This window comes from Pithys albifrons, chromosome 6 (genome assembly GCF_047495875.1).
Source record: "Pithys albifrons albifrons isolate INPA30051 chromosome 6, PitAlb_v1, whole genome shotgun sequence".
Lineage (NCBI taxonomy): Eukaryota > Metazoa > Chordata > Aves > Passeriformes > Thamnophilidae > Pithys > Pithys albifrons.
This window is the reverse complement of record NC_092463.1, coordinates 3,508,106-3,525,067: the sequence shown is the minus strand read 5'-3', so window position 1 is coordinate 3,525,067 and position 16,962 is coordinate 3,508,106. Positions and strand designations below refer to the sequence as shown.

General features: G+C 48.1%; 1 protein-coding gene across 2 annotated transcripts; it reads right to left on the bottom strand.

Moving 5' to 3' along the window:
- Positions 1–1,164: 1,164 nt before the first annotated feature.
- CGRRF1 (cell growth regulator with ring finger domain 1) lies at positions 1,165–16,837 on the bottom strand. 2 transcript variants are annotated; one of them, XM_071559339.1, is made up of 7 exons: positions 16,632–16,661; positions 15,391–15,444; positions 10,328–10,467; positions 8,815–8,992; positions 8,473–8,620; positions 5,258–5,365; positions 1,165–4,382 (listed from the first exon to the last, which is right to left on the bottom strand). In XM_071559339.1, exons 3-7 carry the CDS (start codon positions 10,389–10,391, stop codon positions 4,032–4,034), a joined length of 849 nt encoding a protein of 282 aa, XP_071415440.1. In that variant the 5' UTR covers positions 10,392–10,467; positions 15,391–15,444; positions 16,632–16,661; the 3' UTR covers positions 1,165–4,031. The 2 variants fall into 2 exon arrangements, with proteins under 2 accessions (XP_071415440.1, XP_071415439.1); XM_071559338.1 differs by lacking the exon at positions 15,391–15,444 and having other exon boundaries at positions 16,632–16,837.
- Between the last annotated feature and the right edge of the window lie 125 nt (positions 16,838–16,962).

The following is a 16,962-nucleotide window of genomic DNA, read 5'->3' as shown; positions in this document are numbered from 1 at the left end:
CCATGGCTGTACTATTCAGCCTTGTATCTCTCTACCCACATTGCACGTGGACATGAGGGAGTAAAAGCAACCCAGAAACATGTAGAGCTGCCCAAGTGACTCTGCAGAGATTTCCTGAGCCCCTCTGTTTTTTGGGGGCTGTTTTTGGGGACCCTGCAAGGCATGGGACTCTCCAGTGCTCAGGCCTCATAGTTGTGCTCTGGTTTGCACCTCCACCATTGTGTGCCGTCAAAAACAGTATTAACATCAAAGCTATCCAGAAATAACCCCCTAATCCTGGTTTCTTCTTTTTCTCCTGCCCATCATACTCCCAGCAAGGCAGCCCCAAGCCCTTCTCACAGCTCAGCTCAGAGGACTTGTGCTGTATCAGATGAAATTCAGCTGTCCCTGGCACTAATTACATCAGCTCCACACACACAGCACACCAGGGACAGCCTCTGCAGGGGCTGCACGTCCTCTGCAGTGACAGAGGCCAGTCCTTGTTTGCTCTGGGTACGAGGACAAGTGAGCAATGGTGGCTGGTGCCCAGTTACTGCAGAGCCCTGCCAGGCACAGACGTCAGTCCCACCTCACCTGGCACACGTCACCTGCAGCCCTGGCAGAGCTTCCCCAGGGCAGGAGCAGCCCCAGCAACGTGCAGAGCAGCAGGAGAAACTCAGGCCCTGGTTCTGCCTCCTTTTGCCACACTGGAGGTTTGATGTAAGCGAGAAAAGGAGGCATTTAAATCAGAGTCATGCAGGAGATCATCTGAAAGCTGAACATGCACTTGGGCAGTCTGTGGGCAGCCTGACCACCCTGTCAGTGAAGGGATCATAGAATCATAGAATCATAGAATGGACTGGGTTGGAAAAGACCTCCAAGATCATTAAGTCCAACCCTTGGTCCAACTCCAGTCCCTTTACCAGATCATGGCACTCAGTGCCATGGCCAATCTCACCTTAAAAACCTCCAGGGATGGGGAATCCACCCCTTCTCTGGGCAGCCCATTCCAATGTCTGAGCACTGTCTCTGCAAAGAATTTCTTTCTGATCTCCAACTGAAATTTCCCCTGGCAGAGCTTGAGCCCATCGTGCCCCCTTGTCCTATTGCTGAGTGCCTGGGAGAAGAGACCAACCCCCACCTGGCCAGAACTTCCCTTCAGGGAGTTCTAGACAGTGCTGAGGTTACAGAGAGTTATGAGATCTTCCCTAATATCCAACCTAAACCTCTGCTGGCCAACTTGAGGCTGTTTCCTCTTGTCCTATTGCTTGTTTCCTGGGAGAAGAGACCAACCCACAGCTGGCTACAGCCTCCTGTCAGGGAGTGGTGCAGCAACCACCTGAACTGACCTGGATTTGCCCTCCCACCATTTTTGCTCTGCTTGGAGGAGGCAGGGAGGGAGGAAGGAAGATCCTAACACAGCAGTTTTCTCTGCAGAAGGAAGGTGTCCCTGTCATAGTCCATTGGCACTTGGAAAGACACGTGGGGACATCCCTAAGTAGCACCACTGAGTCTGAGCAACCCATTTCAAAGCCTCAGCTCTGATTAGTTAATGAGCCAAACCAACCCAACCTCTCCCGCAGCAAAACCCATCAGAGACCTGTAACACCCCAATGCTCCTGGAAAGAAGCAAATCTTGTTGCCAGAAGTGCTCCTTCATGTCACTAAATCTATAAACACCATTTATAATGAGCACAAAAGGAACGTTATGTTACCTGCATTACAACAGGGTGGCAGAGCAGAACAGCCTCTGCCAATACACTCTGTTTTTGTGGGTCACAGGAAGGATTTACTTCTCTCTTAGAACCTTGAATCCCTGTTTTAAGACAGCCAGGGGACACCCAAGGCAGCTTTAGAGCTGCTCCTTTTCCTTCTCACCTGATCCATATTTTGGGACAGCTCCTTAGAAGAAGGGCAAATGTAATCAGGCAGCTACTGCACTTTTTATAACTCTCCATCAGATCTTTCATTTGGGCCAGCAAGGAAGCTTGTTAGAGCTGAGAAAGCAACTAAGCATCTCTAGAAAATGTTATTAAAAGAAGATGAAACAAATGAAAAGCTGGGACAGACTTAATGGTAAATACATGACCTGGCAGTTCAGCACAGCTACATCCTGTTTGCCATTATTATTTAATTCTGGCATCGATTGAAGGATGAGACAGACCAGGCAACTCTCTGTGGGGTTGCTTGAATACTATTTCACTCTGAGATAAAACAAGCTCACGGGTTTGGATCACACTGCCTCATTGGGAGAGTTTAATTAATTGATTTTGTATCAGTGACTACTGTGGTCAAGCAGTAAACAACACCCTTTTTATCAGCTTAGTGGGCAAACAAGCCCTGCTAATTATCAGTGCCCAGCTCTGGGCTGGGACCAGCACAGCATTAACCTGCTCCTCTGGAATAACAAGCTGTCCAGCCACTGTCCCACATGCTGTGGAAACTGTTCTTATGGAAGCAGCTGCTGCCATGGATCAAACACTCCCAGACACCTCAGGGTGTCACTCCTTTCTGACACAAAGTGCAAATAAAAGGCTGGTTTGTCCAGCAGTTTATTCCAGAGTTGTCCTTGGCCAGGAACGTCACTTTAGGCAGAGCAGATAAATTGTCTTCCACCCAGCTGCTGATCACTCTCTGGAAATCTGTGGCTGCATCCATCAGTTCCCCACCTCCATCTGTCCTCACTAACCACTGCTCTTCCCACCACCACCTAAAGCTTTTCCTCAGAGGTAACTGCCAGGACTTTGGAAGCAGGGTCATGGAAAACAGTGAAAAAAAGAAGGATAGAAAGGTGAAGATGGAATACCTTTGAGGAGGGGAAGTTTCCTCCCCTGGTTTGGAGGAGCACAGCACGGTGTGTGTACCTTGGAGCTGCAGTGGAATAACGTGGGGCATGGCCTGACCTGCCTGAGCTGCTGTCCTGGAACTGGATTTGGGAAAAGCTGGAAGGGAACAAGAGGGATGACAGAAAGCAGCTACTCCCAATTTCTACAGGTTCTGAGGAGCATTTTGTCTTATATGAGCAGATGTGAAACTCAGACCATCTGTCTTTAGAAGAATTTGTGTCTCTCTTAAGAAACAAACCATTTTCTCAACAGCCATTTTTATTGCTTTTGCCAATACAGCACTGGAGGGAAAAGAAATTATTTTCTGCTATTTGTCAGCTTCTTTCTTTGTTAGAGCAAATAAATTCCCTGGGACTATTGATAAAGGTTGATAACTTTGCATCCAAGCTGACCACACAAGTGAAAAAGAGCTGGGAATCCCCCAAAGCACCACAAAACTGCCCAAGTCACCACTCTGGGGAGTGATTAACCAACACTTGCATGGAGAACAAGTTCCTACAGGCACTGCCAACAAGACTGAAAGTCTGTGTCTCCAGATGTCATAGTAGGGGCTCAGGCTTGAAAGTGTCAGCAACGTGTAGTTCAAGAATAATCAACCAAAATCTTTCCAAAGAGCTTTGGCTGAAGTCCCTCTCACACAAACAAATCCTTGAAACCAGCCAGGAACAGTGTCCTGGATCACTCCAACTCCCAGCTCCTACCACAGTCCAGCCTTCAGCCACAAAATAAATACAGAAGGGGTTAACAATGAATATTTACTTTCCTTCATATGGTACATTCTGTAAAGTGCTAAGTTTCTAAATTATACCAAGTGAAAATGACACATGGCTCTAGTATTTTAAATACAACAAATATAGAATGAGCTTGTGTTCAACCCCACTTGCAAGTTCTACTCTTTTTTTAGTTAGACACACTAAATTTAGTAGTCAAAATAGCCTCCAATAGTGCTCCAAGAAAAACTAGGAAGCAGTTATAAATAAAATCACATCCTTCAGAGCCATCCTACGCACTTCTCCTGTCCACACTGCACATAAGCACAGCACTCCTGCGAGCATATGGAGCGAGGGAAAATAAGGAAGCTGAAAATTACCTGACAATAAAAAGTAAAAACTCTACAAGTTACTGCTACATATCCTCCCATGAACAGTCTGGCTTGCACATTTAATCTTGGTGCACAGAGCCCAGGTCTTCTATTTCTGTCTCCCATTAAAAAACTTGTCCAGGAAGAACATCTTGGGAGCCACGGGTCGATTCGTCCTCATCTTGCTCCTTTTTGCTGCAGAGTGGGAAAGACTCCTGAACAAACTGCCTGCACATTGGGCACTGCTGGAAGTACCTGACACAGCCATCACACAGGCACGTGTGTCTGCAGGGCAGGAGCACCCAGTTCACGGGGCCATTCTGGCAAACCACACAGTCTTTGCTGTTTTCTTCCTGCAGTTCTGGTTCGTCCCCAGCCAGCCCGGCCTTTTCCAGCAGGGTTCTGTCAGTGCTGCTCTCCCCAGGGAAGGCACTGCTGGAGGGCAGGGCAGGGCTGTTTGCAGACATGAAGAGTTGCTAAAACACACATAAACACAAATATTTAGAGGGCAACAAACTCTCCCCCCATCCCTGCACACACAGTGGAAGCTCCACTGGGTCAGCTGAGCAGTGGGATAAGCAGTCCAGACTCTGTGTGGGCCCTGAGGGCTGTCTGGCCTTCACATAAAGGCATTTCAGAGGCATAAAATCACATGGAACACTGGGAAAATATTAAGGATAAGTGATTAGATCTTGGCTGCATCAAACCAGAGTCGTGCATGAACTTCATCAGGAGGTTTGGAGCAGCTCAGGTTTGTTTCTGGTCTATCAGTCTCTGTGCCCAGGGGGATCTTCTACCCATTCCCACCAAAGTTATATCCACTGCTGTCAAATCCACTTCACTCAACCCATTCTGCTCTTGCTCACACTCCAATCCACTCCTCCTGTTTTTGTCTTATTTTATGTGAAGAGCAAATTCTTCTGGGCATGACTGCTAAGCCTGGAGCATGTACTGAAAGAAAGAGGAATGTTTAACAGGAAGTTTCTTCTGAAACTTTCCTGATTGAAAGGGGAATTTTGGAGAAAGAGCTGGTTTGACTGACTAGCAAGGAAATAAATATTCTGGAGAGAAGAAGCACTCAACAGCTCATTTCCAACTAGTGCTTTACTCAGTGGACACAACCTAGGACTCCTAGACTAGAAACACACTATTTTTCCAGGAAATCTCGAATATTTTCATAGAAAATATTTGTGTACAGAAAGTTCCTCTGGAACTACTTAACTGATAAAATAATTTTAACTACCTCCAGTTCTTTGCATGATAAAAGAAGGGTTGTGCTAATTTAGGCTCCTGAGAGCCCACATGAGCTAAACTTAACACTGTCACACAAGCAAGGCAAGGCTTGGCTTACCTTCAGATCGTGGTATTGACCTTGAGCCAAGAGGAGATACTGGTATAATATTCTGCAGGACAGTCTGTAGCTTTCATCAGGAATGTGAATTACAGCCACCATTGCAATCTACAGACAGAAAAAAGCCACATTTAGTTTGCCTCTGGTTGGGTCACTCTGGGGGGACAGGCTGGGAGAGCTGGGGGGGGCTCACCTGGAGAAGAGAAGGCTCCAGGGAGACCTGAGAGCCCCTTCCAGTGCCTAAAGGGGCTCCAGAAGAGCTGGAGAGGGACTTGGGACAAGGGATGGAGGGACAGGACACAGGGAATGGCTTCCCACTGCCAGAGGGCAGGGATTGGTGGAATACTGGGAAGAAATTCTTGGCTGGGAGGGTGGGAAGGCCCTGGCACAGGTTGGACAGAGCAGCTGTGGCTGCCCCATCCCTGGGAGTGTCCAAGGCCAGGCTGGACAGGGCTTGGAGCACCCTGGAATAGTGGAAGGTGTAACTGCCCATGGCAGTGGCTGGAATGAGATGGTCTTTAAGGTCCCTTCCAAACCAAATCATGCCGTGATTCCATGATTTGCTTTGGTACAGCCTCTGAACTGCTTAATTCCCTAGAAAACCAGGAATTCAACAACATTGACTTCAAGCACAGATCAAAAAAAAACATGCTGGACAAGGTAAAACCAGGATGTGGCACAAGGGACCCTTTGGTGAAGCTTCTCCATGGAGCCCTTCTGTGGGCAGGTTACAGTGGAGACCTGCCCTGGCTGCTCCCACTTCACAGAATCACAGAATGGATTGGGTTGGAAAAGACCTCCGAGATCATCAAGTCCAACCCTTGGGCCAACTCCAGTCCCTTTACCAGATCATGGCACTCAGTGCCACGGCCAAGCTCACCTTAAAAACCTCCAGGGATGGGGAATCCACCCCTTCTCTGGGCAGCCCATTCCAATGCCTGAGCACTCTCTCTGCAAAGAATTATTTTCTGCTCTCCAACTTCAATTTCCCCTGGCAGAGCTTGAGCCCATCGTGCCCCCTTGTCCTATTGCTGAGTGCCTGGGAGAAGAGACCAACCCCCACCTGGCCAGAACTTCCCTTCAGGCAGTTCCAGACAGTGCTGAGGTCACCTCAAGAACTCCAAACTGGAAAGGCACCTGAGCAAGTGCAGTTCCCCTGAAGGGAAAGGTTTGTGCAGCTGAGGCAGAGCTTCCTCAAAGACATGGATATGCCTTGGAGAATCCAACTGGATACTGACTCCAACCAGACCCAGCAGCTCCCACACTCCCCTTTCTGCTCCACTGACTCACAAGGAGCTGCTCCAAGACAGGACAGAAGTTGACAAACTGCAAGGACTTTCCAACAGTTTCTCCACTTTCTCCCACTTCCCTCACAAACACACAGTTTTCAGACTCTGAAAAGCCTTTAGAAATGTCACTCACTGGCTTGTGAACAGAGCAGGCACAAGACAAATTTTGCTGGGAAGGATTCTGACACCCCACGGGTTGCCTTTGGATAACTCCTCTGGAAAGACAAGCCCTCCCAGCCCTGCTTGCTCTGCCCAGGCCCCCCACCCTGCCCAAATTACACAACAGCCTCTAAAAAGCAGGGAAAAAAGAAAGTGAAATTCAATATTATTGTACTTCCCAGAAGCTGTCAAAAGAAAAACGAAATACAGAAGCTGCTTTGCTTAAAAAAAAAAAGTTAACAGCAAAGCAGACTTGCACTTCAAAATCCACACATGGCTAAATAAATAGAGAGTTTAAATGTGTTAGTACCTACACATATGGATTTATATCAACTGAATTCACTGTTCTTTGGGGAAAAGGTCTTTTTTTTCCTATATCACAATGCCTGAGATCAAACCTTCTTCAAACTTAGCCCTGCCAGTCTCCAAATAGTTTCTATAACTCTTATATATGGCCATGCTAATTTTCTGGAGCCAGAGGAAAATTATGGCACCAAACCAAACAGGGATATTCTGGTGACAAACCCCAGGGAAGAGATACTGGAATACCATCAGTAGTGATGGACACACACAAAATAATTCAAAACTGTAATTTCATATTGGCAAATATCATTTTCCACACTGCATTTATATTTTACTACTTTGTTTCAACAAACCAGATGCAATTCTGACTGGCAAGGCCAAGGTGGAGTTACTCCTTGGCCATATTTACAGATTCTAGATGAGCATCTTTCCTCCAAAACCAGAGGAAAAATACTTTCCCCCACTCTCCTTCCAGCTCTTTCTGCTGTGTTAAGGATTAAAAGAGAAGTCTTGCAAATTCATGTCCATGCTAATGTCAGACACATCCAAATATTAAATTTACAGCCTTTATAATAAACCAGTGTGAGCTCCAAACATATAAAAATTTATTAATCTGGGCGAAGCACCTCGAGTGGGGACAGGGGGAGGAAGGCAGTCCTAAGGTTGGGTGACAAGAAGCCAAGGACAGGCATCACCTGGAAAGGGGAGAGATTCCTTGGGCACTGCTGTGATCCCAGTTTCCAGATGAATGCATGGAATGGTGCTCAGTGGGTTTAGGCATCTGTGTTATTGTTCAGTGAGTTGGTGGTAACAGACAAAAATGTGTCTCAAATCATCCCAAAAACAATCAGCTCAGAGTTTATAAAGGATATTGAGCTGCAGGTGACAAGGCTGGAGCTGCTTTAACAGTAAGAGATTGAGGAGACCCTTTTTGGGGGAGCTGAGTATCTCCCATCAGTCTGTTCCTTCACCCTTCCTGTGACTCACCTGGAGCTACTGAGAGACAGAACTGCACAACACAGACCTGTGGCAGGAAGGTGATTTCTCTGTTTCCAACAGCCAAGCCAGCAATCAGCTCAATATGTGTGCCAGACACTGAAAAACAAACCCTCCTGCCTTGCCAACAGAATCCAAAATTCCATATTGGTGCAGGAGCTCCCCCACAGGTCTGTGTGATCTGAAAAATCAGAGTAACATCTCACTAACCTGCCCCAACCCTCATTCCTCTCTGGCCACAGACACCCTGGCAGCCACGAGCTTTGGGAAATGAGCATCTTTCAAATGCCACACATCATTTTTATATTAAAATTATCCTTGCTCTTCCTCCAGGCTTCCCTGGAGACATCAGTGAGAAGTGAAAGACCAAATTCTATGGGACAGGGAAGGGAAGCTGCTTTATTCAAGCCTCTCTCCTGAAACATTCAGACCTTAAATAATCCTAAAATATATTCTGATATCACTTACAATATCATATATTTCTCTGTCTTCTTCATCTGCCAACGTCAGCAGTGCCACCAAGGGGTAGCGAGATCTGGGCACGGGGCCAAAATCCACGACTTGAGCATCTTCTGGTAACTGACAATATTTCTCTTCCTTGTCATTTTTTTTAATGCTTTGTCTGTGTCAAGGAAAACAATCATTGTGGCTGCAACTGCAGTCAAACCTGAGGTTTGCACACACAATATTTGTCATCATATTTGCTCATAAATACACTGTGCCAAAAACTGCCGAGTGCTCACCAAGTCTCAACACTCCCTGTGCCAAAAAATGAACATATTTTGCCAAAACACTCTAAGAAAAGGATACAAGTACTGCTGTCTGTAGAGGTATTCATTGTACAGAGCATCCTCCAGTGCCTGGGGAGTCTTTATTCTGAAGCAGTAGACGTGTTTCTGCAGGGCCTCGTGGAGCTTCTGGACGCTGCAGCCCCAGTAGCAGGTGAGGACACAGCGCTCCAGGCAGTCCGGAGTCAGGGTGACACCCTCTGGGACAAAGGGGACAAGGATTTCAGTAACTCAGGAATGTGCAGGAATTCTGGAATTCCTAAGTGTAGCTTCTGAAAGTGCAACAACCAGAAAACAACTTCACAGAGTCACAGAATCCCAGAATGGTTTGGGTTGGAGGGACCTTAAAGACCATCCAATGCCACCACCTGCCATGGGCAGGGACACCTCCCACTATCCCAGGTTGCTCCAAGCCCTGTCCAACCTGGCCTGGGACGCTTCCAGGGATGGGGCAGCCACAGCTTCTCTGGGTAACCTGTGCCAGGGCCTGCCCACCCTCCCAGCCAGGAATTCCTTCTCAATATCCCACCTATCCCTGCCCTCTGGCAGTGGGAAGCCATTCCCTGTGTCCTGTCATTCCATGCTCTCTCCATTTCTCCTGCAGGGTCCCTTCAGGCTGCAATTCACTCACTCCTAAAATTATAAACAGTATTATAAAATAAATTGTTTATAATTATAAACAAATCTAACAATCTGATTAATTTTAGTGTTCATGGAAGTCAGTGGAGATGAGGAAGAGGGTGTGAGGAGATAAAATGGCTCATTAAGCTCACAAAAGCAGCACATGCCTTTTATGAAGGGTAAATTTTAACTTCTGGTAACACTTTACACCCTCACAGGCAGATCCAAGAGCAGAAGGCCTGGCCCAAAGTCCATTCCCTCCCCAGATAATGGCACTAATTGGATCACTGGCCTACAAAATTCTCTGTGGTCTCAAAGAACAAGGCTCTTGATCATGCAAAGAGAGGAGAAAATTATCCATGTGCTCCATTTTCTTTCCAAAACTCAAGTACTGGACCTGTCAGCTGCTAAACACTTGCTGGATAAACAGGAGTCAAAGTGCTCAAAGCTCCAGAAAAACACAAATTGATTTATTAATTAAAAATAGGGCACTTCCAAACACTGATGGAGATGTGGGCTTAGACTTTAGTGGGTGGCACATGTTCCATAATGAATTCCATAGAATTCCACCCTCCTGCTAAACTTACAGGAACGCCCACAGGAGCTGGTAATTTGCAAATGTTTTAGTTACTTAAAGATCTTTAATGGCAGGAAGGGTTTCATTAATGAGAATTAAACTGCACTTACATATTCAAACACTTCACTTTTAAAAACAGCACGTTTATAAGCTGTTGGAATGATGGGAGGGAGAGTGTTTGTGAGGAATTAAGATCAAGGAAAAGGGTGAGAACAAGACTGATGATGATCCTCAAGGTCACTTCCAACCCAGACCACTCCACGATTCTATGAAGACAATGGAAAGTACCAAGTTCAGGAACCCAAATTGATAAAAATCACACCAGAAACCCACTGACTTGTTAGTGAAGCTGCAGCAGGACGAGGGATTTCCAGCCCAAAGGGATTCTTCACTTGTCTCATCCGCTTTTTCAGCACCCTTGTGCTGGATTCTGCTTCCTCTGAGTTCCTCAGAATAACAGGAACACCCAACCCAAACCTGTGGGACACGGAACAACAACAAGAAGTGGGATTAAGTGTTAAGAGTTGACACGTTTGAATTGGTTTTGCTGCTCTAAACAGCAAACAGCACAACAAACAGAGCTAGTTGGGCTACCCAGAATATCTGCTGGGATGCATGGATAAGGTATCCTGCCAATCCAACTCCAGGGCAGAAGGCAGGAGTCCATATGTTAAGTTCAGTTCAGGAAAGAGATTGAGGGGCTGGAGCGGGGCCAGAGAAGAGCAACGAGGCTGGAGAAGGGACTGGAGCACAAGTGCTGTGGGGAGAGGCTGAGGGAGCTGGGGGTATTCAGCCTGGAGAAGAGGAGGCTCAGAGGTGACCTCAGCACTGTCTGGAACTGCCTGAAGGGAAGTTCTGGCCAGGTGGGGGTTGGTCTCTTCTCCCAGGCACTCAGCAATAGGACAAGGGGGCACGATGGGCTCAAGCTCTGCCAGGGAAATTGAAGATGGAGAGCAGAAAAAATTCTTTGCAGAGAGAGTGCTCAGGGATTGGAATGGGCTGCCCAGAGAGGGGGTGGATTCCCCATCCCTGGAGGTTTTTCAGCTGAGATTGGCCGTGGCACTGAGTGCCATGATCTGGTAAAGGGACTGGAGTTGGACCAAGGGTTGGACTTGATGATCTCGGAGGTCTTGTCCAACCCAATCCATTCTATGATTCTGTGATTCTTCACAGGGATACAGAAAAGCTTTAACGGGGGAATTCTTCGCCCCTGCGTTTCCAGAAGGGGAATAAAATTAAGCAAGTGGTCAATGCCCTCTAGTGGTAAAGGTTGGGCCAGAGCTGCCTCCCAGCTCAGCCTTGCACATCCCATCCAAGGATCCGATGGAAAAAAAATCACTGCTTGCAAAGAAGGAACAGCCTTAATGCCCTGGATGCTCCAAGAAAACCTTAGAGGAAATCACTCAGCCCTGGGAGACTTCCAGGTGTAACTGCAGCCAGCAGGATGTTTGGGTGGGAGACCAAGATCCTGATTTTCCTTGTAAATCTCAGTTACAACCAAATGCTGATATTAAATTAAATCAGGGGCTGTAAAGCCTCTGCTTTGAGCCAGAAACCAAGGGCAAAGTTGTCAGGACTGAATGAAAGCTGAAACCAGAACATCAGACCCAGTGACATTCTGGCCCTAAGAGGATAAGGAAGGCAAGGATTAAAAGTTTAAACATCCTATGAATCAAAATAAAAATCAAAGAAAGCAAGAAAGAGTAATTTGGAGAAAAGGAGGCTGAGGGGGACCATCTCACTCTCTAAAACTCCCTGACAAGAGCGGGGAGCCAGGAGGGGTCGGGCTCTGCTCCAGGGAACAGGGACAGGAGGAGAGGGAATGGCCTCAGTCTGGGCCAGGGGAGGTTTAGATTGGATATTATGGAAAATTTCCTCATGGAAAGGGTTGTCAATCCCTGCAAGTGGCTGCCCAAGGCGGTGGTGGAGTCACCATTCCTGGAAGTGTTCAAAAAACGTGGATGTGGCAGTAGAGGATGTGGTTTAGTGCTGAACACGGTGGTGGCTGCACTGATGGTTGGACTTGATGATCTCAAGGGTCTTTTCCAACCTTAACACTTCTGTGATTTCCAACACCAGTTAAAGCCCTCAAGACCTTCACATCACCCGGGTCTTTTAAAAGGACCATTAAATAAGGTCAGGAACTACCAAAAAAGCTCCACAACAAATTTCCTTTTCCACCTTTTTGCTAAAAACAATTCCCTTTTTAAGGTGACAGCCATAACTTCCAATAACCAAAAGCTGAGTAGAGGAGCTGCCCCAGACACACCATCAGAGGACTTTGGGGACTCAAGAGATTTTCCTGAGCACAAATCCAGTCCTGTCTCACTACTGAGGCAACAGGGAGAGACCATGGGAGTCTCTGTTAATGCATTGCAGGAAGTTTTTATGAATTAGCCCAGGCTGTTCCTTCCTGAAGTTGTGGTTTGGTTGCTGAAATTATGGCCTGTTTCAAGGCTTTGAATTTTGGTTTGTGCAGTCCTCAGAATGTTTGGTGCTGGAGAACTCCGGATGGCTCAAAGCACTGGCTCTTCCCTGCATTTGGCATCCTGGAACTGCAGCTGTTACAGTAGGATGGGTCTCATACCAGTAAGCTGAAAAGGGCACTACCAACTTCAGCGTAATCAGTCTGGAAATTACTGAAGAAATTTCATGTAAAATACAGTTCTGAGGCAAACAGATATTTTGTGGCTTAACTGCTACTTCTCCCTGTTTTTTTAAGATCTTTTCTCAGTCTTGTGTGTTAAACAAAGAAGAAGAGTTTTTACTGAAGGGAAGTTCTGGCCAGGTGGAGGTTGGTCTCTTCTCCCAGGCACTCAGCAATAGGACAAGGGGGCACGATGGCCTCAAGCTCTGCCAGGGGAAATTGGAGATCAGAAACAAATTCCTGACAGAGAGAGTGTTCAGGCATTGGAATGGGCTGCCCAGAGAGGGTGTGGATTCCCCATCCCTGGAGGTTTTTCAGCTGAGATTGGCTGTGGCACTGAGTGCCATGATCTGGTAAAGGGACTGGAGTTGGACCAAGGGTTGGACTTGATGATCTCTGAGGTCTTTTCCAACCCAATCCATTCTATGATTCTATTGACATTGGGCTCCTTTGATCCATGTTGGAGGGTGCCTTTAGTAGGACTAACAGGGAAAAACATCAGTCAAAAGTGATTTTCAAGTTCAGGAAAGTACTTGGCAGGAGTGGAAAACCTCAAAGCCATTCCCAATAGCAACCACCTGCTCCTGGCAGTCCAACAAATATTTGCCTTTACCATGTAACAACTTCTGTGCTTGAGTGTCAGAGACACCAAATGGGGAAATATTCTGGTGGAAAATATTCTGTACTTGATACTCCACAGAATCATATTTGGGATTGGGTTGGAAGGGACCTTAAAGAGCATCTCATTCTACCCCCTGCCATGGGCAGGGACACCTTCCGCTACCCCAGGTTGCTCCAAGCCCTGTCCAACCTGGCCTGGGACACTTCCAGGGATGGGGCAGCCACACCTGTGCCAGGGCCTCCCCACCCTCACAGCCAGGAATTCCTTCCCAATATCCCATCTAAAGCTACTTTCTTCCAGTTTCAAACCATTCCTTTGGTGGACAGTCCCCATGAAAAGCAGCAAGAGAAAAGAGAACCTGGTGCTGCTTCAGCAGCAGATGGAGGCAGAGAGGCCTTTCTGTTCCACAGCAAGGTGTGGGGTTTCTGTGAATTTTAAGGTAGTGGTCAGTGTAGAAGGATGAATAAAAACACAGTTTTTATTTTATGATCTAACAGTTCATATCACTAGCTGGTAAAGGGGATAATTAATTTCTTCAGAGCAGTGCTGGGTTAGAAAAGTCAGGAATTTCCAGCAGTTTCGTTCATGAGTTACTTTCTCCAAAGAGCTGCCCTTCCAGCAGGTGCTCCTCCCAGTAGGAACATTTACCTGCAGCTACAAATACAGTCCACAGGCTGTCAGGTGATATAAATTCCACTCCCTGTGCCCAGAGCACCTGCTGGGCTGGCTCCAGGAGCTGCCAGGGCAGTAATGACCTGCTGGGGCTCTGAGCAGAGCCACAGGTATCCAGGGCTGGCCCTAAACACAGATGCTGCTCCAGTCACTGAAGGGTTTACAAATGGGAACACGAACATTCCTGAGCAGGTGGTGTTTCCCAGGCTGGCTGACACCACCACAAACACACCCATAGAACTAATTAATGCTGAAAATGGTGGGGGAGACAAATGAAAATGGTGGGGGCTCAGGTGCTCTGTGCTCCTGTGACAGCATTTGCATTTCATAGAATGGATTGGGTTGGAAAAGACCTCCGAGATCATCAAGTCCAACCCTTGGTCCAACTCCAGTCCCTTTACCAGATCATGGCACTCAGTGCCACGGCCAATATCGCCTTAAAAACCTCCAGGGATGGGGAATCCACCCCCTCTCTGGGCAGCCCATTCCAATGCCTGAGCACTCTCTCTGCAAAGAATTTTTTTCTGATCTCCAACTTCAATTTCCCCTGGCAGAGCTTGAGCCCATCGTGCCCCCTTGTCCTATTGCTGAGTGCCTGGGAGAAGAGACCAACCCCCACCTGGCCAGAACTTCCCTTCAGGCAGTTCCAGACAGTGCTGAGGTCACCTCTGAGCCTCCTCTTCTCCAGGCTAAACACCCCCAGCTCCCTCAGCCTTTCCCCAGTGCTCCATGTGGCAAACGAAGGATTGAGTTGATTTCATGAGGAAGTTCAGGAGCACTTGAGCTGTCACTGCAGCTCCAGGCACAGGGAATTTCCTTGGATGCTCCTGGACATGGCCATGGAATGGCAGAGTTCAGAGGGAGCAGCCAATCCCTCTGAGCACCTGCCCACACACCCACTTGTGCGTGCTGAGCTCCTGGCTACTCCTCTCCTTCATTAACAGTCCCTTGGCACTCTAGTTGGGAAGTTTGAATATATTTCCATAAACTGCAATAACACCTAGGGCAGGTGCACCTGGAATCTCTGATCCTGAAATAAAAGTGCCTCTGGACACTGCTCTGCACACCCTGCAGCCAAAAGGCACCAATGGCACAGACAGAAGGATCTCGTGGCACACCCACTTCAGCAGGGGATTGCCAGCATTTAAAATAAGCAGATAAATAATGATTAAATTGCTAAAAGGATCACTGGTGGGGGGCAGACAGGCTGGAGATTCATCTGAATCATGGCTCAGCATCATCTTTTTCAAAAGGTACCTTTATCACCAGTATCATGTTTTTAAAGAACTGAGGAAGTGAAGAAGTGGAGAGGAGTGGATGGCAATTTAATACCACCAGTGCAGTGGGACTGAGAGGATTGCAAAGAGGATTTCTCCTGCCTCTGAGCCCATGTAAATAATGAGGTGGAGCTTCACCCAGCACAGACACAGAAGGACCAGCTGCCTTCACTGCCACTTACCCAGCACCAGGGGAGGAACGGCAAGACAAGAATCAAACTTCTCACAAAACACCTCTGAAAGATCAAAAGAAGTGCTTCGTTCACCCTCAGAGCAACAGAGGCCCCTGTGTGAGCCACTGGCAGCCAACGAAGTGCTGTAAACAAGGGGAAAGCCTCTGCATGAAAGAGGAGCCAAGCAGGGTATTTAGAAGCTGCCAAGAGAACAAAAAAGAGCTCCAGCTCAAACACCTGCTTTTCACAGGGAGGAAAACAACAAAACACAGCACTGCAGATATTCATGTGCAACCAGTGAGAGGAAGTCTAACAACTTGGTTTTATTCTCCCTGTGATTCTGTGGTGTATCCACAATTCCTACATGAAATGTTTTGACAGCTGATCAGTGCCCTGCACTTGTATTCACAATTACAGACACTCCTGAGAGTCATGAACGTTCAGGGACCTGTTTCTGAAAAAGACAAGAGTGACATCTTTGCTGGATCCTCTCACACACAAGCAGAAGGTCCTTCACTCACCATCCCTCGAGACACTTCAGCAAATCACCTGCAGAATCCCAGAATCATTTAAGTTGCAAAGATCTCAAAGGCCATCGAGCCCGACCTGTGACTGACTCCCAACTAGATCACAGCACTGAGTGCCACATCCAGTCGTTCCTTAAACACCTCCAGGGATGAGGATTCCACCACAAAGCTGGGCAGTCCCTTCCAACCCTTAACAACCCTATCGTGAAGAAATTCCTCAAGTCCAACCCGAGCCTCTCGTTGTGGCCATTCCCTCTCCTCCTGTCCCTGTTCCTGGAGCAGAGCCCGAATCCCCCCCACACTCCTGGCAGGGATTGCAGAGCCAGAAGGTCCCCCCCGAGCCTCCTTTTCTCCAGGCTGAGCCCCCCCAGCTCCCTCAGTTGCTGCTCCAGCCCCTTCCCCAGCTCCATCCCATCCCTAAACACACACACACAAACAGCTCAATACACACACACTGTTTGAGATACTATGAATATTATCATGAAAAATGTTCAAAAGGGTTTGGTATTGCTGAAAGAAGGAAAGAGCTTAACAGAAACACGTAAGGGGGTTTCTTTTATTGCTGATTTAGAATCCCGGAAGGGCCGGCGCTGGAAGGGACTTAAAGCCCACCCAGTGCCACCCCTACCATGGGCAGGGACACCTCCCACTATCCCAGCTCGCTCCAAGCCCGGCCTTCCCCCCTCTCCCCTGTGGGGATGCCCGCGGCCCCCGGGCACTGACCAGCCGAGCACGACGGCGCTGGTGACGAGGAAGCAGACGGACACCAGGGCGATGTAGAACAGCGGCGAGTACTCGTACAGCGTCACCAGGAACACGGCGGCCATGGGGCCCGCGGGACCGGAGCGCGGCCCTCGCCGCTGCCCTCGGTGTGTCGCGATGGGCCGGGCCGGGGCGAGGCGACTGACGGCGCTGCCCTCAGGGTGCCAGCAGTGGGGCGGGGCCAAAGAGGGAGCGACTGACGTCACTGCCCTCGGTGTGCCAGCAGTGGGGCGGGGCCAAAGAGGGAGCGACTGACGGCGCTGCCCTCAGGGTGCCAGCAGTGGGGCGGGGC

Bases quoted from the DNA above. Each gene is read 5' to 3' on its own strand.
- CGRRF1 (XM_071559338.1), bottom strand. From the start codon at position 16,735: ATGGCCGCCGTGTTCCTGGTGACGCTGTACGAGTACTCGCCGCTGTTC. The intron at 10,468-16,631 runs GTCAGTGCCCGG...CGTGTCCCACAG, and splicing joins AGCGCCGTCGTGCTCGGCTG to GTTTGGGTTGGGTGTTCCTG. The intron at 8,993-10,327 runs GTCAGTGGGTTT...CCTTTGTCCCAG, and splicing joins TGCTGCAGCTTCACTAACAA to AGGGTGTCACCCTGACTCCG.